General features: G+C 38.7%; 1 protein-coding gene across 1 annotated transcript in view; it reads left to right on the forward strand.

Moving 5' to 3' along the window:
* The window catches only part of UGCG (UDP-glucose ceramide glucosyltransferase), a 35,827-nt gene that overhangs the window by 4,247 nt on the left and 7,165 nt on the right, over window positions 1-24,415 (forward strand). The window contains exons 2-3 of the mRNA XM_031507509.2: window positions 20,149-20,290; window positions 23,675-23,777. Of these exons, the coding sequence (XP_031363369.1) occupies window positions 20,149-20,290; window positions 23,675-23,777 (245 nt within the window). The remainder of the gene's footprint in view (window positions 1-20,148; window positions 20,291-23,674; window positions 23,778-24,415) is intronic.

Below are 24,415 nucleotides of genomic sequence, written 5' to 3' on the forward strand. Positions count from 1 at the left end.
AGTTGGAAGGTCCCCTCTGTGCCACTGGAGTATTAAGATAATATTGTAACGTGTCAGTAAAGCTGTTGTGGACTAGACAGTCATCCTTCTATTGTTTCCCATTGGTATTTAAGAAGTTTGATATAGCAAAGCACTTAGAATGTGTGAATTAAGTAGATAAATGGAGTTATTAAAAAAAAGTAAGCTTTTTTGTCTTGAAATACTTTCAGCAGTTGTTGAGATTAAGATCAAGACAATATTTCTTTTGCAATGATTCATGCTGTACTTGCATTTGAAGTTGTAGGGTTTGGATATCTAAGGTACTGTTCTTCCATTCTGTATTTGCAAAATCTGGTTCTTTCCACCTCTTTTCTCTACTTTGAATAAGTTTGAAGCACAGAAACATCTAGGTTGGAAAAGACCTTCAAGATCATTGATCCCAACCTTTGACTGATCACCATCTCGTCAAGTAAGTCTTAGCACCAAGTGCTATGTCCATTTCTTTAATATCCCTGGGAAAGGGGACTCTGCAACCTCCCTGGGCAGTCCATTCCAATGGTTGACAACCCCTTTCATGAAGAAATTCTTCCTGATGTCCAACCTGAACTTCCTCTGGCAGAGCTTGAGGCTATGTCCACTTGACCTGTCAGCAGTTGCCTAGAAGATACCAACCCCCACCTGGCTACACCCTCATTTCAGAGTTGTAGGGAGCAATAAGATCTCCCTGAGCCTCCTCTTCTGCAGTCTGACCAACCCCGGCTCCCTCAGCTGCTTCTCGCAGGACTTGCTCTCTAGACCCTTCTTCGGCTTTTTTGCCCATTTCTAGACAAGCTCCAGCACCTCGATGTCTTCCTTGTTGTGAGAGGCCCAAAACCAAACACAGGATTTGAGATGTGGCCTCACCCGTGCCAAGTAAAGAGGGACAATCACTTCACTGCCCTGGTCCTGCTGGCCACACTATTTCTGATATAAGCCAGGATTCCATTGGCTTTCTTGGCCTCCTGGACACATGGCTGGCTCATGTTCAGGCAGGTGTTGATCAGGACTTCCATGTCCCTTTCTACTGCGCAGCTTTTCAGCTACTCTGCCCTCAGTGTGTAGCACTGCATGTGGTTTTTTGACTCCCAAGCAGGACCCAGCAGTTCACCTTATTGAACCACTGTTGTGGCTTAAGCCCAGATAGAAATTAAAACCCACAGCAACTCATATACACCGCCCCCCACTACTTCCACCTTGATGGAACACCACCTCATAATTGATCCTGTCCTATCGATCCAGATCCCTCTCCAGAGTCTTCCTACTCTCCAGCAGATCAACTCTCCTGGCCAATTAATTGTCATTGTGAATGTACTGTGTGCTTGATCCCATTGTCTGGGTCCTCGGTAATGATATTAAAGACATTAGATAATGTTTGTCGACTCTCTTAAGCTATTTATTTATCTTTTTGTCTTTATTTATCTGGTCAAAAAACCTGAACTCATGTGAAGGCATGTTGTGTCTGAGTCTTCATTGTTCTTGTCCCACTTGTCAGTGGCAATTCTAATTATAGCACTTAATGGAAATCACTTTTAGGCAGCCACAGTCAGTTAATATTGAGGTTGATGATTTTCTTGGTTCCCAGGTGTAAGTGGGAAGGGTAGTGCATGACACTTAATTGATAAACATACTGCTAGTTTTAGACAAATTATTTTTAAAAGCTTTTAGTTACAATAGTCAATGAAGAAGTAATGAATTCTGCATTTATGTGGCATTTGGGTGTAACTGGGCTTTGCTGAGTGAAAATCAAGACTTTTCAGAAACATATACAGGTAATGAAAAACCCAGATGTAACTAAAACTAATTAATAGCCTTATTGTGTGTATGGGCACAAGGAGGAAATTCAGTTTGCACAGATGCATAAAACTCAAGTTTCCTGAGGTACTTCTGCAGCACTGAAAGACTTCTTAAACATGGCTTCCAAACCAAAGCAAAAACCTCCACATAGCTGATGTTTAACTTCTGCTTTTTTTTAATTTCAAGTTAATCTTTGGTTAGTAATTCCTCATTGCATAGTAATTGTGATACTTAATTCTTAAGAAAATAAAATATTTATTTATCTTTGGCCTGCTTGTCTTGTCAACCCTTTCTTTTTACTCTTTGACCATCTCATGCTGCTCAGTCTGTAATTTGTGTCCAGGTTTATCCTGCTCTAATGTCTCTGCTTCTCATTGTCATCTCATTTTCATCTTTTTTGTGTATTGGTGGGACTGTCTCCTCTTTTAAACTTTCTTATTTTTTCCAGTGTCTGGCAATAGATTTGGTAAGATAGCTTTTAAGAGCAGCACTAGTTACACAATTAGCCATGAGCGAGTTGCATTTTCTTTGATTTGTGGAACTGCTGTAGACACATCTTGTTCCAGACAGGAGCTAGGTATGTTGTAGCATAAATCTAAATTAAAAGGCAATGTTTAGAAAACTCTTCTGTTACTATCAAGTGTTACCAGGCAGAATTGAACAAACGCTTTGATGGGGTACCCTTGCCTCCTTTTGATAACCAAACTTGGAAAACTGCAAAGTGTGATTGTAATGGAGCTTCTCTGGGAAGTGGCTGGAATGTGCCTAGCACATACAGAATGCCACGTCTGTTTTTGGGTATATGACTTAAATAAACTTTTATTCAATTTGAACAACTTGCACTTAAATGTCTTATGCAGGTTATCTTCTTTAAGGTAAGTAGCTTTTACAGTTACGTAGCTGATGACAAAGATGATGTGGAGTGTTGGTGACTCTAACAAACAGATTGTTGTCTGTGATCTTGTATGTATGGAACAAGGAATGAAGCAAATTCATGATCTGATTAGCAGTGTCTCTTGCAAAATTCTATGAGGGTTAAAAGCAAGCAAAAGAAATACTTAATTGTTTGACCATAAACTGGGATGTTGGAGAGGTAGGAAAAGTTGGAAAGTTACCTGAGGCTTATGTTTGATCTGAGGTGACATTTCATCGTCCTACTTTTTCCCTTATCTCCTGTAATCTGTGTATTGATGATCGACCCTACTTCATGCAGAAATCCCAAGATGCTTGCTGTAAGTGTTACATCCATAAAACCTCATGTTGTATGGGTTTTCAGCAAGTTGATTATAACATTGTAGCAAGGCAAATCTGAAAGACAGCAATGCAAAGATTGGAAGTTAAGTACAGTTACTGGAGAGAAACACAAGAAATTGATAAGGTGTGGGAAAACAGAAGTCAGAATAAACAGAATATCCAGAGTTGGAAGGGACCCACAAGGATCACAGAAGTCCAGCACAGGACCAGCCTTTGAGAGTCACACCAAATGCCTGAGAGTGTTGTGCAAACACTTCTTTAGCTCTAGCAGACTTGATGCTTTGACTACGTCCTTGCAGGGGAATCTTTTTCTAGTATCCAGCCTAAATCTTCCTTTACATTCAGGTCATTTCCTCAGGGCCTGTCACTGGTCACCACAGTGCCTGCCCCTCCTCTTCCTCTCATGAGGAAGTTGTAACTGCAGTGAGTTGTGAGGTGTCCCCTCAGTCTCTTCCAGGGTGAACAGACCAAGTGACCTCAGCCACTCCTCATAAGGCTTCCCCTCCAGAACATTAATCTTTGTTGCCCTCCTTTGGATGATCTCTAATTTTTTTTTTTTTTTTTGTATTGTTGTGCCCAAAACTACACACAGGACTTGAAGAGGGGCTGCACCAGTGCAGAGCAGAATGGGACATTCTCTAACAGCTTAGAGGTGAAAGCCATTTTTTCAACACTGGGAAAGAAAGTTGAATGCTTTGGGTGGGAAGTGCTAGTTGCAGGGTTATGTTCCATCTCCTGCTTGAAGCTGAAACAAATTTTCATAGTTTGCTGTATGCATTTTGCATTGATATGATAATCATAGCTTGTGATAGAAGATGGAAACTATTGAAGGAACATTGAGTTTGAGATGCACAAAATGATCAGGTGTCAATGATTGCTGGGGTCATTTGACATCTTCATTAATGACATGGACTATGTGACATGGTCATCAAGTTTACTGATGGTACAGACCTGGAGAGAGTGCCTGATACACCAGATGAGTTCAGAGAGATGCAGACCGGCTGGAGAAAGGAAGCTTATGAAGCTCAACCCAGGAAAATGCCATGTCCTACACCTGGCAGAAATAACTCCATGCATCAGCACAAGCTAGGGACTGAGAGGCTTGAAAGCAGCTTGGCAGAGAAGGACATGGAAGTGCTGATTGGTGCTAATCAGCCACCCAAACATCAGGTTGATTATGAACAGTGACATACTTTTGGCAGAGAAAGCCATTGCTGCATTGTTAGCAGGTTGAAGAAGGTGATCCTTCTGTTTTATACAGCACCAGAAAGGCTACCTGGAGTGCAGAGCAGAGTTTTGGTCTCTCCAGTATGAGTCATGGGTATGCTGGAGCAAATCTGGCTTAAAGCTGCAGGGATGATGGTGGGACTGCAGCATCCTTTGCTCAAGGAGGCACTGAGGGCTGGAACTTTGCCTGGAGAAGGCTTGGAGGGATCCCATTAATGTGTGTGAGTACCTGTTTGGGGGAGTGAAGGGTGTGAAGTCCAAGACTCATCTCAGTGGTGCTGTATGACAAGAGGAAAAGCAACAAGGACAAATTCAAGTGAAAGACTGTAATTTTAAAGCAAAGAAGACATTAATGGCTGAACATTGAAACAGGCTTTCTGGCAAGTTTGTGGAGGCTCTGACCTTGGAGACAGGAAAAACTGGCTGGTCATTAGCAACCTAATCTAGTTACTCCCCTTTGAGCCAGGCGTTTGGAGTGGCTGACCTTCAGAAGTGCCTTCCAACCTCTGCTATAGTGATTGTTTTCTGTGTGATAGATGACACTGAGGCAGCTGTTGGGACTATTACAGAGCAATAAACTAAGAAAGATTGTGTGGAGACTTCAAGTTTTGTGTGTTGCTTGTTTTAAACAAGCTGAAGTTTACCTGACACCATGTAATCATAATGCTTAAATTTAGATAATCCTTGGGGGAAGACATATCTGAAAAAAACAGGAGGTGATTTTTATTTACTAAGATTGTAGTTGAATGAGTTTCTGTATTACAGGCTTGATAAATGGGGAAAGCAAAACAGTGCAGAACCAGAAATCTGAGAATGGCAACAGTGTGGGAGAAAACCAATAATGTTGAAGGCAATTAGGGCAGGCCAATTTTTTAATAGGGGAGTCAGGAGGATGAGACACAGACTATAAAATCTGGGGTAAACATTAAGGTATTAGTAGCCCTGAATAATTTACCAGAATGCAAGAATCTTAAGCCTAGATTAAAGATTGTCTAGTGTTCATTTAAAGGAGAGGAATCATGACAGTGGTGGATGGTGTACTTACGTTGAGAAGAGGGACGATAGTACAGTAGATGTATTTTGATTTAAAACCTACTTGTCACATCTCTTGGAGTGGTTTGTGTGGTGGGGGAAGATAGAAGGCTGTAAGATATGGAGTATGCAATATGGAAATTAAACAGTTGGGTTAGTGGAGCTCTTTTAGGGCAAAAAAGCATCCAGCTTTGTATGTGAGCTGGAGTGGAAGAAGCTGAGTAGTGGGATGGGGAAAAATATAATCTTTCTGTCAGCTTTTGTCAGGATATGGGGATTACAAAGACATTTAAAGAAGTTGATGTTTTACCTGAACTGTTTCCATTAAAGAACAAATTTTGATTAAGGTGGATGAATAGAATGGAAGATGATACATGCCTCTAAAAATTGGAATCTGAAATTACTGTCCTAGCTGCTCCATGGCATTCTGAGCATGTAACTAGTTTTACTGGTTTGCTAGAGCACCTACAGTATTTTTGTCCATCACTCCCTGAGAATGTCTGAATAGTAGTGTTGGAGTTCATTATGATTTTTAAATTGCTTTTTAACTGAAATAAAATACCATCATTTTGACACACTTAATATTGGTTTTACATTTTACTGAAGACTACTGTTTAAAATAAATTAATGATTACTTTATTGTGAGAGATGTTTTCCTATAGACTAAAAAAATATTTTCATTTTGCTAATTGTAAGGTGACTTGTTTTGCATAAGGTGACTTGTTTTATATATACATTACTTTTAATAGTAGGCAATGAGGACATATTGATGACTGTATTTTTCTCCTAAGTAGCACGGGTGAATTCATATCCTGAATCAAATTATTTCAGTTTCAGCATGCATAAAAGTCTTACACTGTCCTTTGGACAACCAAGATAAAAAACATTCTTACAAGTGTAAACTTGTAAGATAGAAAGTTGATGGGATGTATTGTACTAAATGAAAGATTAGGACTTTCTTACAAGTGCTACTTGCAACACTTTCCTGAGGAATTGTTTTATTTCTTATAGCAGTTTTTTGAACACCTGCTGGGTGCTTCTAGTGGACCAATCTTTTTTCATTAAAGTAGCAGGATAACTAACAACCTATCTTTGCTCATTTGTGCTGGTAGCTAATTTCGTTAGATTTTGACCACTTGAGTTCCGCTCTTAGAAATAACTCTTTGTAAACTAAAGATTGTTTTGTTTCCTTCCCCCTCTGTTGATAGAGCTCATCTTGGCTTTGTTAACAATATAGTAAATGAAGTTAACCATTCACTTTTATGTTGTTTACAGCTGTCCTATTCTTATTAAGCACTTGCTGTGATTGTGATTAATTTGCCCATGTTGTAGTGATTTCCTAGATGACTGCTGCTTTGGTTTAATAATGGATAGTATGCTACACCTTATTTTATGAAGCAGGAGTATCACTTGCCTGGTCATATGCACACATTGTTATAATATTCAAGCTGATGAAAACCAGATATTGGTCAATGTACTGAGCTGTTATGGAGCAAATATCCCAAGTGTTTTATATTGAATACTTTGAGTTAAAAATTGGGTAAAAACTTAGTTCAAAATTTACTGCTCACTTCCTTTTGAGCATTTTTAAGAGAGATAATACCTGGTTTATACCTGCATTTCCAAGACGATTCTTTTGTGTGGATTGTGTAGTGGTGAGGGCAGTAAATTTTTTTTACAGTACAAACCAAGTATTGCGGGGTTTTTGTAGACCTAAGACAGACAAAATTTGCCAACTTAGTTTTTCTGGTTTGTACCTTTTAGAAATGTCAAGAAAGCCACCAAAACCTACACTTCTGAAATGCAGTCAAACATGATGTTGAGTATAGAAGTGTTATTTTAGTTTAACATTTTCTTTCAAAGCATTTTTGTTTTTATGTAATTGCTTCCTTTAGTTTCTGATGTTTCATACAGGAGACTTATTCAAGCTTTCCAAGACATTTGTAGCATGAAGGCAGTGACCCTCTCACTGACAATTGTGTAGTCCAGACAAGATTTACAGCTTTTTTACTACTCCAGCTGTGGGTAATATGGTCCTAGACTGTGTGTTCAAACTTGTATGAATTGGTGTTTTAGTCTAATTTTCAGCAGTATGCCATTTGTACTCTGGAAACACTTGTTGCTGAGTTAATAAAATAAAAATCAGACTGTCATACACTGAAAATAAACAAAAAATGTTGGCATAGTACCTGCTGTATGGGTGTTAATATAGTTTCTTATGAGCCATTAACATAATTCTGCTACTAGCAGTTTATTGTTTTGGAAGTTTGAGGGAGAAGAAATTGGAAAAAGCTGTGCAAAAGGAGCAGCTTGGGGTCTGTAGGATGCACGTTATGTAATGTTTAGCAAATCATGTTGTCATTTAAATTTGTGCCTTATGAAATAATTGTGGCTGAGCTAGTTTAATCTTAACAGATTTTCAAAATAAAAGTCATAAAACCAAATTGAATAGTCTCAAAATAAAGTTGTCCTAAAGCTCTGTGTTTTAGAAGCTCCCAAACATTGATGGGTTGATCGTCTACTAAAAGCTGTCTGCTGTGGTTGGTTTATCTGGCCCAGAGTTATGGCCATCCCCTGGAGACTTCCGTAAACAAAACATGAATTGTGTTGGATGCAGCAGTTCTCTAAACTTGCACAGTATTTGTTGCCAGGAGGTCCAAAAACATTTGTTTCTATGCCTTAGTGAATCTTGATTTGATGCTTAAGGGGATAATCCAAATCCATTCCTTCTTCTATACCTTTCTAAACATTTCTGCCATTCTAATCTGCCTTTAGTGAGCATGTGGCTCTGTGGTGACTCAGATCAGCAAGCGAGTTTTTTCTGTGGGGTAGTTCCCTGTTCAATCAGCAGGCTGATCTGATTTGTCTTGTGGTGCTGTTTAATAGCCGCAAGTGGGCTGAGGGTGTGGGAAAGCAGAATCAGGGAATAAACTGCTATTTTGATGGCAGACTGCAGATAGATTACAAGGAAAAACGGTGTGTTGATTTTGATGTTTAGCATGATGCAGTAATGGATATGTTGTAGACATCTTGCTATGTCTTTGTTAACTCCATTCAACTTGCTGAATAGTGAGCTATCAAAGATCTGGTCAGTAAAAGGGTTCCTGTTGCTTCAGGTTCAGCTACAGCCTACCGCACGGCTGTTTGTTTCTCCCTTTATCCTGAGGGAGTGGGAGGCGAGCAGTTGAGGAAGTGTTTGCTGGCTTTAAGCTGAGGTCTCTAGGGTTTGCTCTCTCTCTTACTCCTAAAAGATAAGGTCAGATTTTTTTCTACTTGAACTGTAAAACAGATTTGAAAGCATTTTCAATTCTCCCCTTTCAATTCCCCCTGTTCTAGAAAAAATTGTATCAAGTTGTGGATTGCATGTACTGAGTGTGACTTAATGGTAATACTTGGAAAATGCTGGTTAAAGAATTTCAGTAATGCGTAGAGGTTTTAAATTTGAAATGGCAAATAGCACTGGATAGAACTTTAGCTGTTCTATATTACATGATTTTTGTCCTTATTCTTAGCCACTGATTGAACTACTCCTTTCCAAAACTGAAAAAGCAAATTGGTGTTTGGTTTTTGAGAATGCTCACTTTCTAAAAAACAACAATGATCACAATCTAGGTACATTCATTATCAATTCCAGTTCAAAACCTCTAATTTGACTCTTGCCTTTTTTCCCCTTTTTTGAAAAGTTTTGACTCTTGAGCTTCTTTTAGCTTAACTTTTTTTTTTTAATGATTTCTCTTCCTCTCTACTACCCATTGTGATTTCAGTGCATTACATTGTAAGGTCCCTTTCATTTTGTCTGTGGAGGTTATTGTGTAGGACAGGAGAAAATATGCATTGAAATTGAAGTGTTTTATTTGCCTTGTACACTTAGCTGGCATGGGATGAAGCTCAATTGTAACATGCTTTTCAACATAAACCCCTAGTATGCAAAAGGCAGGATTGCGTTTTTGTTTTTTTTTTTTTTTCCAGTGGTTTTACAGGCATGCACAAACCTGTGACTGTTCTTCTGTTGGCAGACAGCTACAAGAAGTTTATGCTATAAAGTGCATACCTGAATGATATCTGCCGTGTTCTTCTTTCAGACTCATCTACTTACCCCTATCCCTGAACATTTTATCAAGGCCAAGTGACTTGTTAAATGTTTTTAATTACATTAGGGATTCCCCTTAAGTCCTTTCCATGTTGTCCACATCTGTTTCTTCTCCTCTGTATTGTCTGAGGGTTGTGTAACTATTAGGCTGGTGAGTGATGGGTTGACTTGCCATGTGTCCATATGGCTGTTGACTTGGATGTGAGCAGGTGACAAAAGTGGAGGATAGGAAAGAATGCCTCTCTGAGAGCAATACCTGTCTGGTGCAATGGTTTGACCCAGACCAGCAGCTAAGCAAGGGTGCCTGGCACTCGCATATTTCTATAGGTTGATGTCTTCCTTTCAGTCAAGAAAGGTAGAAGAGGGGTATGCCTGAAATATTACTTCAAGAGTCACTTTTGAATGCTGGTATTGTTTTCTGTTACTAATTAACTCAAGTTAGCTTTTTCTGGCAGATAAGGAGCAAAGTCTAAGGGAGTGAATGCTGTGAGGGAAAACTGTGATGTGGAGCTGGTTGTGGGACAATTTTTAGGGGCCTGACCCAAATCTATGGTCAGCTCAGTTCTTCTGGAATCCTGCTGAAGCATGAGGTGGAAGGAGACCCTAGTCCTGCTCTTCTCCTGTGATCTTGGCAGCACATTCAGAGCTTTCTTGAACATACTCTGGAGCTTTGTGCAGCCTTCCATAAGATGCCTGAGCTCTCATTTGGTAGAAGACAATCTGAAGTGGAAGCAAACAAAATCCGTATTTAACTTTCAGTTGGGTACGTGATTTGAAGGATTGTGTGTGCATCAATACCTGCACGATGTCTTGCTTGGCTGGTATTGATGGCAGCACAGCAGAAGGATTACTGGGGGACCTTTGCTGCCTGTGAAGCTGCATGATTATCTTGCTGCATCCTTTCAAGCTTGCTAGGTTGAATTGATGTTATTCTAACATTACATGTTGAGTAATAGTTAAGTGGTGGTTTATGAATCTCAGCTAGTTAACTGTTGTATCAGACAAATTTCAGCACAGGACATCCCAGAAAAAGAGGAGAAAGAGGGAGTGCCTCTGAGCAGTAGCCTGCAGTTATACAAGTTCAGCTACATTATAAAGTTCCTCTCAAGGGGAAGAAAGGTTTAAAACAAGACCAAGTTGTTTAATTCTTGCTTTAAGAATAATTCTTTCAGTTTAGTAAGAGACCAGTGGCCACAGCTGATTCTGGGTTTTCTGTTTGATCAGTCTTACAGATTTCAGAGCTTTCTGATGTCTATGAGGTCCATAAAAAAAGTAATAGTGTAGTAGACCTCCACAGTAATGCAGCAGTAGTATTTCTGTGGGCTTAAATCTGGACGTATAAGAAGTATAAGAAATAGATACTTGATAATAGTATGTTATTCAGCTTTACTTGTATAGTTGCAGAGTCCACTTGTGTTTCTATGCCTCCCTGTTTTTTTTCCTGATGGGATCTACTAGAGCTATGACAATGTTTGCTTATATATTCCCCATCCCTCCCTCCTTCACATGCAGACAAAAACCTGCACATATATATTAATTATACAAAATGCAATTATAGATATATTTATTATATAATAATATACATATAAAAATATTATTAATATAGGAAACATAGCAACATATAGATTTATAGAATAGTTTAGGTTGGAAAAGCTCTCCAAGATCATCGAGTCCAGCTGTTAACCAAACACTGCTGTGTCCACCATTAAACTGTGTCCATAAGTGCCATATCTAAATACCTTTTAACTATCTCTGGGTTTGGTAACTCCGTCACTTCCTTGGACGGCCCATTTCAATACTTGCTAAGCCTTTTGGTGATGAATTTTTTCCTAATATTCAACCTAAACTTCCCCCAGTGCTGCAGCTTGAATCCCTTCCTCTTGTCTTGTTGCTTGTTACTGGGACCAGAGACTGACCCCTCTGTCACTACAGTCTTGATTTCAGGGAGTTGTAGAGAAGAATAAAGTCACCTCTAAGTCTCCTTTTCTCCAGGATGAACACCCTCAGCACCCTCAGTCTCTTCTCATCTGACTTGTGTTCCAAGCCCTTCCCCAGCTCCTTTGCCCTTCTCTGGACACACTCCAACCCCTCAGTGTTCTTCTTGTAGTGAGGGACCCAGAACTGAACAAGCACTCATGGCACAGCCTCGCCACCATACAGGAGGACAATCACTGCCCTGGTCCTGCTGGCCACTCTGCTGCTGGAACGGGCCAGGATGCCACTGGCCTTCTTGGCCACCGTGAGGACACTGCTGGCTCATGTTCAGCCACTGCCAACCGGCAGTCCCAGGTCCTTTACCTCTGGGCTGATTTCCAGCCGCATTCCTCCAGCCTGCAGCTCTGCACAAGGTTGTTGTGACCCAGGTGCAGGACCTGGTACTTGGCCTTGTTTAACCTCATACAGTTGTCCTTGGCCAAGCAATCCAGGCTGTCCAAATCCCTCTGCGGAGCCCTCCAGCAGATCAACTTGGTGTCATCTGCAAGTTTACTGACAGGGCACTAATCCCCTCATCCTGATCATTGATAGAGATATTAAACAGGACTGGAATCCAGTACTGACCCTTGGGAAACACCACTGCTGACTGGACTCTAATTGGAGTTAAGTGCATTCCCCACCATTCTCTGGACTGGCCATCCAACCAGTTGTTAACCCAGCAAAGAGTGCATTTGTCCAAGACATGGGAAGACCATTTTTTCCAGGAGAATGCTATGGGAGATGGTGTCAGTAGCCTTACTGAGTCAAGGTAGACAAAAACCTTGCCCTTCCCTCATTTCGAGGTGGGTCACCTTGTCACAGAAGGTGATTAAGTTGGTCAAACAGGACCTGCCTTTCCTAAACCTATGCTGATCCCCAGGTTGTCTTGTACATACCATATGACACTCAAGGTGATCTGCATCAGAACCTTCCCCAGCACTGAGGTCAGACTGACAGACTTGTGGTTAGTTCCTTCCAACCCTTCTTGCAGATGGTTGTCATGTGGGGTAGCCTCCAATAAACTGGAGCTTCCCTCATCAGCCAGGACTGCTGATTATTGAAAGAGGCTCGGTGTGCACTTCCGTGAGCTCCCTCAGTAGCCTTGCAGGGATCCCATCTTGCCCCAGACACTTGTATGTGTAAGTGGTGTAGCAGATCCCATTGTCCCAGTTATGGGGTCTTCATTCTGCTCCACTCAGAATGTTGTTCTCTGTTACCTGGAGAACAACTGGTCCCGCTATTAGAAACCAAAACAAAAAGGACAGTATCTGAGCTTTTCTGTATAATTTCTCACTATGTTTCCCTCTGCATCCAGTAAAGGATAGAGGTTCTCCTCAGCTCTCCTCTTGTCACTAATGTGTTTATATATACATTTTTATTGTATTTTATGGCCATAGCAAGATCAAGTTCTAGTTGTGTTTTGGCCCATCTAGTTTTCTCTGTCCGTAACTTAATGACACCAGAGCTACCTGCATTGTCTTTCAAAAGTCATAAACTCTACTTTTTATCCTGAGTTCCAGTCAAAGCTCCTCCTTTAGCCAGGTCGCTCCTCTTTCCTGCATTGTCTTTTGGCACATGGGGATGGCCTGCTGGCTGTGCCTTTAGGATTTCCTTCTTGAATGTGAGGATAGCCTCCCAAGGTACTCTGTTGAACAATCTCCTAAACAGGCCAAAGTCTGCCTGCTGGAAGTCCTAGGTGGCAGCTCTGCTGACTCTTCCTACTTTTCCAAGAGTTAGAAACCCCCATCATTTTGTGATTGCGGAGCTGCAGACAGCCTCCAATCATTCCAGCATCTACCAGTCCTCAGGTCACAAACAAAAAGTCCAGTGGGGGACCCCCTCATGGGCTCACTCAGCTTCCTGGCACCATCAGTATCTTCTATGCACTCCAGGAACCTCCTCGGCTGTTCTTTGCTGTATTATATTCCCAGCAGACATCTGTTAAATTGAAGTCCTCATGAGAAAAAGGGCTAATGATTATGAGAGTTCTCCCAGCTGCTTGTAGAATATTTTATCTGTCTTTTTCCTGGTTGGGGTCTATAACTAGGCCTTTTTGGCCTATTGCCTTGATTACTGCCCATAAACACTTAACCCTATTGTCACCATCATTAAACTCCAGACAGCCAAAACAGTGCCTAACATACTGGCTACCCCACCATCTCTCTTTCCCTGCTTATCCCTTGTGAAGGGTTTATTGCCATCCATTGTAGCACTTGAGTTGTTGCACCGTGCTTCCATGATGATAGTTATGTCATAGTTTTCCAGCTGCACAATGGCTTCTAGCTCCTTCTGTTTGTGGCCTATGTTGCCTTCATTGGTGTAGATACACTTTAGCTGGACAAAAAAGGTGCCTGCCACTGTTTTTTTTTGGAGGTTTTTGACAGTTTTCAAATGCTTCAGTTGTTTCTAGGACATCAATAACTCTCATGTCTTTGCTGCAACATAGATCTTGATTGCCTGCCTCCACTGAGATGGCCAGCTGACAGACCTCACTAGCACATTGTCCCTGAAATACTGACAGGCTGTCCCCAAGCTTATTTCATGCTTATTTCCACCATGCCTGGTATTTATCCCTTCCCCTTTTAAATTAGTTTGAAGCTCCTACAATGAACTGTGATAATATGTATACAAAAATCCTTTCCCCCTCTTTGAGATAGGTATACCCCATCTGTGGTGTCATGTAAACCCAACCTAATTTTAGGGTTTCATGACCAACCATGGGTCAAGAAACCCTAAAATTCTGCTGATGACACCAGTTACAGAGCTAGGTATTCTGCTTGATCTTTGTGTGATGTTTCTTTTCTCATCCTTCTTTGCTTCTGGAAGGATGGAGGAGAAACTATTTGTGTTCTGATCCCATAACCAGTTGCCCAAGGACATTATTCTGTGTACATTATTTTACACATAGAAGTCCTATTTCTGTATAGAAAGCATTCTTGGTTACTTAATTTTAAAAGTATCAGATGATTGTACAAAAAGTCGCTGCTGTGAGGTACTGGAACTTTTTTGTTAGCTATGACTTCTTATGTGGAACTTTATTCTATTACATTATACTGTTACATTAAGGATAGGATTTTATGTCTGCTAATATTGGTCTTGGTGAAACAATGATGCTGTTAACACTTTCATGAATTTAGGGGTTGTCTGTAATACTTTTTGAAATCCTCAAGTCTTCTTCATTTGTATTTAATGTACTGACTACTGTGGTATACTTTTTTTTTGGTACCAGCTTTTGGGAGTGTTTTAATAATATATACATGGTTAAATACATAGTATATTTCATTATATCTATAATATGTGAAGAAGATATGAAGAGCTCATCCTTTTTACCTTTCTGTTACGAAAAGGAGAATAATCTCACATTTTCCTATTCCTGTTTAAGATGAGACCTTATGCCCTGTATTCCATAGAAGACCAACACTCCACAAAGACCTGAGTGAGATGTTTCAGATCACTAAAAACTAAGAAGCAGGAAAAGAAGTCCCTTTTGGAAGTAGTGATCTGCTACCTTATCTTGATGGTCTGTGAAACCACAGTCTTCAAGGATTGTCATGAGTGCTTTCTGCATCTTGTTTTGCCGTCTGGCAATATTTAAGTATCTGTTACAAATTTCCCATCAAGATTTACTTACCTCCCTCCCTTAATCCTCTAAGAGGGTCATTCTTTAGTTAAACTGTCTGCTGAGGGAAGGTTGACATGAGAGAATAAGAATTGTTAAGGTTTTTTCAGCCATGTTTAAAATGTGTATGTCTGAGAGACCCAGCAACTTGTCTACTGTAGCAAGGTTTTTGGTTGTGCTAGGAGAGAGATTGCAAGGGACTTTTTACAAGGTCATGTAGTGATAAGAGAAGGGGGAGTGGCTTCAAACTGGTGGAGTACATAGATTAGATATTGGGAAGACATTCTTTACTGTGAGGGTGGTGAGGCACTGGAACAGCTTGCCCAGAGAAGGTGTGGGTGCCCCATCCCTGAAAATGTTCAAGGCCAGGTTGAGCAGGGCTGTGGGCCACCTAATCTAGTGGAAAGCGTCCCTGCCCATGACAGAGCATTGGAACTGTGTGGCCTCTAAGGTCCTTTACAACACAAGTAATTCTGTGATAATACTCTTCTGCCCTTAATGAGCTGGGGAGAGGAAGTGTTTCCTTGGCTGATTTTTTTTTTTGGTTGCATAATTTGGTACAGATTAGCAAGAACTCCTTCTGAACAGTGGTAACTTGTTGGGATTTTGTTTTTGGAGACTTTTTTCTTTGGAGACTTTTTTGCTGAGAGGAAATCTAGGGTACAGGTGCTTCTGTAGGTTAATTATTATTGTGATAAGCAACCAAGTTAGAGAAGATTTTTCAGGTGTTTTTTTCCATGATGCTGGATAGTACAGATCTTGACATGATCCCCATATGGCTTCTTTTTCTTTTTTCTTTCCTCAGCTGTATAAGCCAGTACCAGACTGTATTAAAAAAAAAAAATTCAGTTTCACTACCTAGGGACTGCACGCTGATTAATTTAATAAATGTGAGTGCCAAAGTGCTTAAATATAACCTGGTTACATTCACACATGTTATCTGAAAGCACTTACAAACATTGCTCTGCCAGCATCTGTTTCAGAGTTCAAAGGTTGTTGGTGGTTTTGACTGCTTTGAAGTAATATCAATGCAAAATAACATATTATCCTACACACAGTATGAACCTTTGAGGGAAGATTGTTTAGCTTTATAATTTTGAACTGTACTTGTTAGTCATGCAGAGTAATGTAGAAATTTAGACCTTTGTGATCACAACATATGTCTGAGAATACTGAACCAGCATTAGCACAAGTTTGCGCTCAAAAACACCAGCTTCATCTTACCTCTTTTTGGAGACTTTGGTAGATATACTGTAGTAGATTCACTTAAAATATACTTGCATCAACATTGTTAATGATCCTTAAATTAATCTCTTCTTTAGACTTCCATGTTACGTGTCAACCTGGATTTCAATACTGTAACTTTTTTAAATGGTTGGCCTGTTTCTCTGTTAGGTTTTCAATTTCTTTCTCAGAATATGTCACTTCGCAAATAGTCCCCAGTGTACAATGATCTGGTTTACTGTTAATTTGGTGTTTGGAACATGGACTCTAACAGCACCAGTTACTTTAGTGTCACAATATCTCAGTGCTTTAAAAAGGGCAAGCTGCCACTTCAGTGCAGTATAATGAACAGCACGTGAACTGAAGTCTTAAGATAGAATGTTAGGGACAGTCTTGCCACTTGCTGTCAAAACTGTATGGTGCTTCAGAGCTGAGTAGATTGCAATAATGCTGCATGTCTTATTTGTGTGTTTTGCAAGGTTTCTCTCTCTTGTGCAGTCTGTAGGCTTTTCTTAATATAATTCAATCACCCTCATAATACTGTGTCAGTATGGTTTGTAATATGTTGCCTTGCAAGAGTGCAGTTTTTCCACTTTATGCTTATTCACCACAGTCCTGCCTCAGAGCTGTCTTCACAACTTAGTACCCTGACACTTCCTTATAGTATTTCCTGTTTGTCATGGTTTTTTTTGCTGTACAAAGCTCTATGCATTGCTACACTTTTTTTTTTCTCCTTTGCATTACTTACTTTTGACCCTCTTGCTCAAAGTTGAATTCTTGACACTCTCCCTTTTTATTAGCACTAAAGACCTTATTTCCTTTTTTGTTTTTGAACATTGCTAGGAAAATTTCTGCCTGGCTGGCATAGCTATCTGAATTACTACTTCTTTTTTCTTTTTTTTTTTTTTCTCCTTTCTTTTTCTTTTTTTTTTTCCTTTTTTTTTTCCTTTTTTTTTTTTTTCCTTTGGTCTGACAATCTCTTGGCAGTTAAATGGTCAGCAATACTATTTCAATTTTCCTTTGAAGAGCCCAGGCCTGAACTCAAAAACAGCACTAGAACATAATCAGATTTGTTCTTTCTGATCAACCCATTGTTTAATTTCTGTAACATGCTTATGCTACCTAGCTGCTAACCTGCCTAAAGGCAAACATGCTGGCTGGGGCTGATGAGGTATCAAATGCCACTGTCCCACTTCAGGGGAAAACAAAGTCTAGAGATCTACTGGAACCTCTTCTCTTACTGGAGCTTCTTCATAGTTCAGTAATTTTACTTGGTGAAGATGAGAATTTATATCATTAGATACACATTGCAAGAAAATTATCTTTCAATCTTCATGGTATAGAATTGCAGTATGGGGTACATATGTTAATTTGCAGATTTTATGTTTCTGCAGAAACTTGTCCTTCAGTTACTTGTGTATTTGTATTTTCTTCATCCAAATTCGATTGTATATTGGCCCATTGTTACAATGTGGTTTACCACAGAAAGCCAAAGGAAACAAAGCCTCTGTGAATAAAAGAGATTGGACCCAGAGAGTTCCAAAATATTCTTGAGAAATGTGATTAAAACAAAAGGAGGCTAGATGTTGGTGCCAAAAAATTGATGTATTTTATTTAATAGTAAAAGAGGCAAAGAGAAAGGAAGAGGAAAGAAAGAAATAGAAAAAGAGGTGTGCATGGGGTGTGAGGGGACAGGGGGAGAGTGACAGGGGTTAGGTGGAAGCATGTCACCCATCCAAGGGTCCCAATGACATCTCCTTGCTCCTCTCCATCTGATCCTGGTGGTGAGCCCCCATGGCCACCACCACAGGCCCAAGAGTTCAGAATTCTGTGTGTTAATCCACGCTTTGGGCAGGTGGGAGCGCCCAGGTGCCTCCCTTGCAGAGAGCCAGTTTGCCAGCATCCCTTGCGCCCCTGAGGGTCTGTTGCATCACCTGCAGTGCTCTGGTGCAGTGTCTGCGGACCCCTTTGGGGACGCCTTTGGTGGGCCACGACACCCCCTCTGCTGGGGACAAGGTTTTCTCAGGCTGAAGGGGCCGAACTCTCCTGCCTCTCACCAGAAGCTTTCCAGCACACACCCAAAACCTCTCCTGCCCTGCCTTTGGGGTGAGGGTCTGTGCAGGCTTGGCAGCTGACAGCCCGGGGGCTGTGGTCTCTGCTCCAAAGGGGTTAGGCTTGATTCCTGTGTGAATGTATTCTCTACCAAGTCCTGAGTTTGTTTATTGCGTCTTGCCTCCATCAGTGAGCAGTTCAGGGCTTCATTCAGAAGGTCTGTTTGGGGTGTGCTGATGTTCTCTGCAACTTTTGTAACACAGTTTTATTGTGTAAGCAGAAGTCCTTCAAGGTGTCTAAACCATAAACTATAACATTCCATTTCCAATACCCATCAGCCTTTCAGAATTCAATTTTGTATTCATTTACACAGGAGTGTAGGATTAAACATTCATTTTAGTGAGTTGTGACGTTATTGCCAACACATTTTATGTATTACTTTTGGCAGTTAAGGACATGGTTTAGTTGTGGAGTTGGTGGTGGTGGGTTAAAAGTGTGATTTGATGATCTTAAATGACTTTTTCAAGACCTAAACAATTCAGATTCATTGCTGAAATACCAGAAAGTGTTTGAAATTGTGTGTAAAAGTTTATCTATGGTTCTGACCCTGCCTTGTGTCAGGTTTTTTATACTACAGTTAATTGTTCTTTAATCTTTTCTTAAAGTTGTTAACAAATTGATCAGTAGGATCAACTATTTCCACTGTGCTTTCAGTTTGCTCTAAATTTTGCATAACTTGATGCAGAAAAAAGCACCTGAGACTTTTACTTTTTTGCCTTATTTATAGTAAATTTATTTTATGATTATTTTGTTATAATACTATGTTATAAATGACAATATAATACTGGCTTTTGCATTTATGTGTTAGCTTTTGCATGCTATTATTAATCACAGGTATTTGCGTATGGTACGATATATACCTACTTTTAACTGCTTTTGATATAGTATAATCTCTCAGTTTATGTAGGCGCTATATAGCTTCTATAAACAGTAATGTTATATATATATATATATATATATATATATATATATATATGTTATATTTTAGACCATAACCTAATAGAAAGTGTGGGATGCTAAAATGCTTTTTCATGTAACTGACTCAGAGAAGGGTGTAAAATAATTAATTTCCCACATTCAGGGACTATCTTATCTGAAAGACAAGGTAATCGTGGCAAAAAACAGAATACTGAGAAAAGAACAATTTATTGACCCTGGTTATCAGGGAATAAAACCACAAGAAGAAATAAAATATACTGATCTAATCAAAAGGATGGCATGCAGACAAGTCAAAGGTTAAAAACCAGGCAGGAAAATCCCTGAAACATCTAAAATCACAAGAATGTTTGAATAATGAATGAAATTCATGAATGTGTATGTACCTCTGTAATATAACAGTATAACTGGTGTGTTTTGTGCTCGATATTTGTCCTTTTCTTTAATCCCATATTAGACTTAAAAAATTCTCAAGTATGAACTTTATTTTTCACATACTATGTATTTTAATGGTGTGGAGGAAGGCAGAAAAAGCTCTGGTGCAGTTCCAAAAAAGGTCATATTCCTGTTGCTCAAAATGCATTGTGTGAAATTCATTAATACAAAATATCTATTAAATTAAATAAAGCTGAATGTAAACTACATGCTATGCTAAGGTTTTTTTTTTTGGCATTGCCTTTGACATTAGCTGTTGGTATCAACTTTGACATCAGCTATTGGATAGAAAAATAGCTGTTTCTTCAACAGTTAGATTTAATCCTTTTTGCAGCAATTTTAACTCCAAAGCTTTCTTAGTTCTGACTGTATTTCGATTGGCTGTCTCTAGCATATTTTCTAAAGTGGTGTTATATGCTATTTCTCATTACAGACGCCTCCACCTCAATAAGAAAGCCACAGACAAACAGCCATATAGCAAGCTTCCTGGTGTTTCACTTCTAAAGCCGTTAAAAGGCGTGGATCCTAACCTGATCAACAACCTAGAAACCTTCTTTGAGCTGGATTATCCTAAAGTATGTATATTATTTAGTGTAGTTTTTTTCCTTCTATGCCTCAAAAAGTCACATGACAGTCTTGGGAGCTGTGCTGCTTGATGGTCTTGGATTGTTCTTCCTTCTGCAGAAAATGTATAATTACATATTTTACATGTTGCAAACAAAACTTTTCCTTTTTAAAAAGCTGTCTTTCGAGGAACATGTCCAACCAAGGCTTAGGAGTGAAACATACTCTGCACTCCACTAAGATTTGCTTAATTCAATATGTGTATATTGTGGTGTTTATAGATTTAAGTGTTTCATACTGCTGTAAGAGAGTACTTGAGAGGCAAGAAATTCTCAATTGACTACTTTTCTGTAAGAGATCCTCCAGTGGAGAACACTTTAACTGATAGCCTGAAACATTTTGGTGGTTCTTACTGGTGGCTTATCTAATGAAGAGTTGCTCAGTGATGAGATAGTGTACCTCACCAGTTGGTAGGTAAGGTAGTCTCTAAGCCGTGTGTTAGTGCTGGGAAGCAAATAGTTCATAAAAATCTCACATTTGATATTCAGCAGTATTTGAATTTGTAATACAAGTGATAAGCAATGCAATTGATAATTGTCAGATGCCCTCCTTGCTCTAAAGAGCTTAAAAAAAGTCTGTAAATGTTTGCTGTATCATTCAGTATTTGAGGTATGCTCCTGTGGATGGGAAAAATAACATTTTTTACTGAATTTCTATCTGCTAAATTCTGAAATTTGAAATTCAGCTTTAGTATAAAACTCCTCTTTTCTCAGTTCTTCTCAAAACTACACCTGACACTGCTTCTCCCATTATTAAAGGTCAAAGGTTTGTGTAAGCTGTGTAATAAGTTTGGGTTGCGTATGCTGAGAGCCTTAAACTGACATCTGAGTAGGCAGGGTAAAACAAAAATCCTGAGCACTTGGAACTAATCAGAAATTGGAAATTTTTTCTGTAATGAAACTTTAATGAAGCTTTGGGCCTTCTGAAAAGCTTCAGACATGAACACAGGAATTTTTTCAACTCAACAAAGTGCAATAGTGTGGCCAAGCACATTTTAAAGCATACTTGAGGTAAGCTGCATATGCCAATATTGCAAACAGTGCAAAGAATCTAAAGCAGTATCATAAGCTGTTATAGGACCTATAATGAGCATTATGCAGCTGAAACATTTGGCTACAAATAAAACTTGTTTAATAATTTAAGAAATATTATATTGGATCTTGTTTTACAAGAAGTGGTCTTGGTCCTTAGTTCTGGAAACATATGGATAATAATCTTAAAATGTTGCTACTCCACACAAATCAGAGTTTCAGATAATAGTAGATAATAGTATTTTTTCCAAGGCGAGTGAAAATGCATGTGTGAATGCTTCAGTTTATTGCAGTACAGATTAGACAGTATGAGCAAGGTCCCCAAACTATCTGAAAAAATCTTTGTAGTTACTGTGCAGACCTATTTTAAGAGCTTGACCAAAAAATTAGAACAACAGTATTGCCTGGTAATCAAAGTTCAGCTGTGCAGTGGAAAATTACTGTGAAAGATTAATCTGAAACTTTTTCGAGTGAAGCTGAATTCAACCTGCACTGATAATGATTCTCTTCTGTGATGCTCCATGTGTGAAATACTCTTCTCTTGGATAGAAACCAGTTATGCCATCTAAAAACTGCAGAACTGCAGAACACATAATATTTTTATCAGTGAAGAGTTCTCACCTACTGTACATATTGTAATTTTGCAAAGGTTTCTCTAATCATGTTAAATTCAGATTAACCTGATGGTGTTGTTTGTGTAGCTAAGCATTTTTTTATTTTGCTACTTCGTACAAAAGCCATTTGTTTTGAAGTTTTCTCTTTTCAATTATTGGAGTCTGAAATATCTGCTTTACTTCTGGTTGAATTTCTTGGAGAATACAGATATGAAAGGGTCATTGCTGCTGTGGGATGAAGATTGGTTATATAATGACTTGGAAATAGTTTCATTTTACAAATTTAATGTGCAGTAAAAAGCTAATTTATTAAGTTATTTTTTTCTGTGGCATTCATGCTGATTCTCATTCAAGATTCTCATTCAAGATTCCGTTGTGATGAGAGAACCTGTCTGCTTAATGAGACAACTTTTTAAAATCCATTCTCCATGCTGTAAGATCAAACACTGTGTGCTCCTTAGCCAGATTGACTTTAAGTTTGCATTCTGAGAGGTAGAGATATTTGTCTGATAGTTTGTTGTGCTAGGACAAATCTTAACTCCCATTTAAATTATTTTAAATTTCCTCAATATTCTGAATGGAGTTAGAGTAGTTCAGGCTTTTGTGTATAAAAATACTATTCTTTATTGGAAGCATATATATATATATATATATATATATATATATATATTTAACTTAATATCTGCTGTTGTATGTAATACCCCTTACTGAACAAGAACATTAGACATTTTTGCCATAGAGCCAATCAGCAGCTTTCAAAATACAGATAGTTTTTGCTTAAGTAGTTTAGTGAAAATAAAATTTAATGAGATGATAACTTTGGACTGTAAAAATGGTTTCTGGGTATCTTGATCAGAAATCTGTATTTTCTGTATTTTAGTTGTTGTATTGGAGCTTTAATAGCTGTAATTTTAACAGGGTAAGAAAAAAAATTGTAAGAAGTATTTAACAAATTTGCTGTTACTGCAAAAGCAGAAATACCTTTATCAGAGCTGCCTCAGTGTTGAGTGATTCATATTTCTTCACCCACTATCACTAAATTGTGTAAGCATATAGCAGCTACAGTTTTCCCTTACCACTGTTATTTCAACCATTACTCTATTAAAAAGAAAAGACAGATATGTTACATACACATATTCCTGAGCTTTGGTGTACAAATAAGTGTACATACATACATACATACAATGGTCTCTGTGGGTTGTCTTCCAACTCTGTCCTGCATATGCATCTATGAAGTAAAGGGATGGAAGATGTAGTTCAGAGGTATGCAGTCATAGTTTATTATAACCTCATTCTTTCATATTTCAGGTGCTGTCATTTCATTGAATATAATATTGGATTTAAGATTCATATGTGAGCAAAAATGGAAGTGGAGACAAAAATTTTACCTTGTACACCAGAACATCTTACTTCATGACTAAAAGAAACCATTCAGTAACAGCAGAAGTAATGTTCATCAGTAAAAGTGTTCATTGAGACACAGCCTTAGTTCTTTTTTTACAAGTACTTGGCTGTGCATTAAAAAACTAGACTCATTTAGCTGTAAAACAACCCCTTTGTTTTTAGTTCTACAATAGCACTCTTTTTTTTTAGCTTACTACACTGTTAAGCTTTATTTCATAGACAGTATGGATATTAGCTGTATGTATGTAAATATATATGTGAGTGTATACATTTTTGTTTTTACTAGTATGAAGTACTACTCTGTGTACAAGATCATGATGATCCAGCTATTGATGTGTGCAAAAAGCTCCTTGGCAAATACCCAAATGTTGATGCTAGACTGTTTATAGGTAAGCAGTGCAACTTGAAGGTGGGACTCTGACTTGTAAAATGATAGGTCTTCAATTCCATATAGAGTACTCCATATAAATAAATAAACAAATAGTTGTCTTGGTTCAGCCCATGTTGCTTTGATAGCTTAATCACCAGTCTGTGGTAAAAAGTAAGTTTGTAATCAATCTGTGACATCAGTCCAAGAAAACTGTAGGAGGAATGGTTTGGATAACGCCTGCAATTTTTCCTCCTAATTTTAAAACAACAGTTTAAATGCTGTCTTTGCAAAGAACTAAATATGCCAGAAGGGGCCCACAGTTGGGGCTATATTTGAGCTTGAGGTCCTACAACAATCTTTTTTCATCTGCTTAGGCTGTATGGCTCTTTCATCACTTTATATTTGAGTAAGCAGAGGAAAGGCGTATTAGAACAAGGTAGTAAAATGTAATTGTTTTTTTTTCCCCTGATATTAAAAAATATTGACCATGACTGTCAGCTGGATGTAAAGGAGTGTGTCTCACTTTGTTCTGCTCCTTTTTTATTTTTCTGCTGAAATTACTGTAGAATATAATCTTCATAATCATAGTCTCAAAGAATAAGAGATGAATAATGTTTACCTTACAAGAATGTAGGAATAAGCTTTATAGTTATACTG

The sequence above is a fragment of the Lonchura striata genome, chromosome Z (genome assembly GCF_046129695.1).
Source record: "Lonchura striata isolate bLonStr1 chromosome Z, bLonStr1.mat, whole genome shotgun sequence".
NCBI classification, from domain to species: domain Eukaryota; kingdom Metazoa; phylum Chordata; class Aves; order Passeriformes; family Estrildidae; genus Lonchura; species Lonchura striata.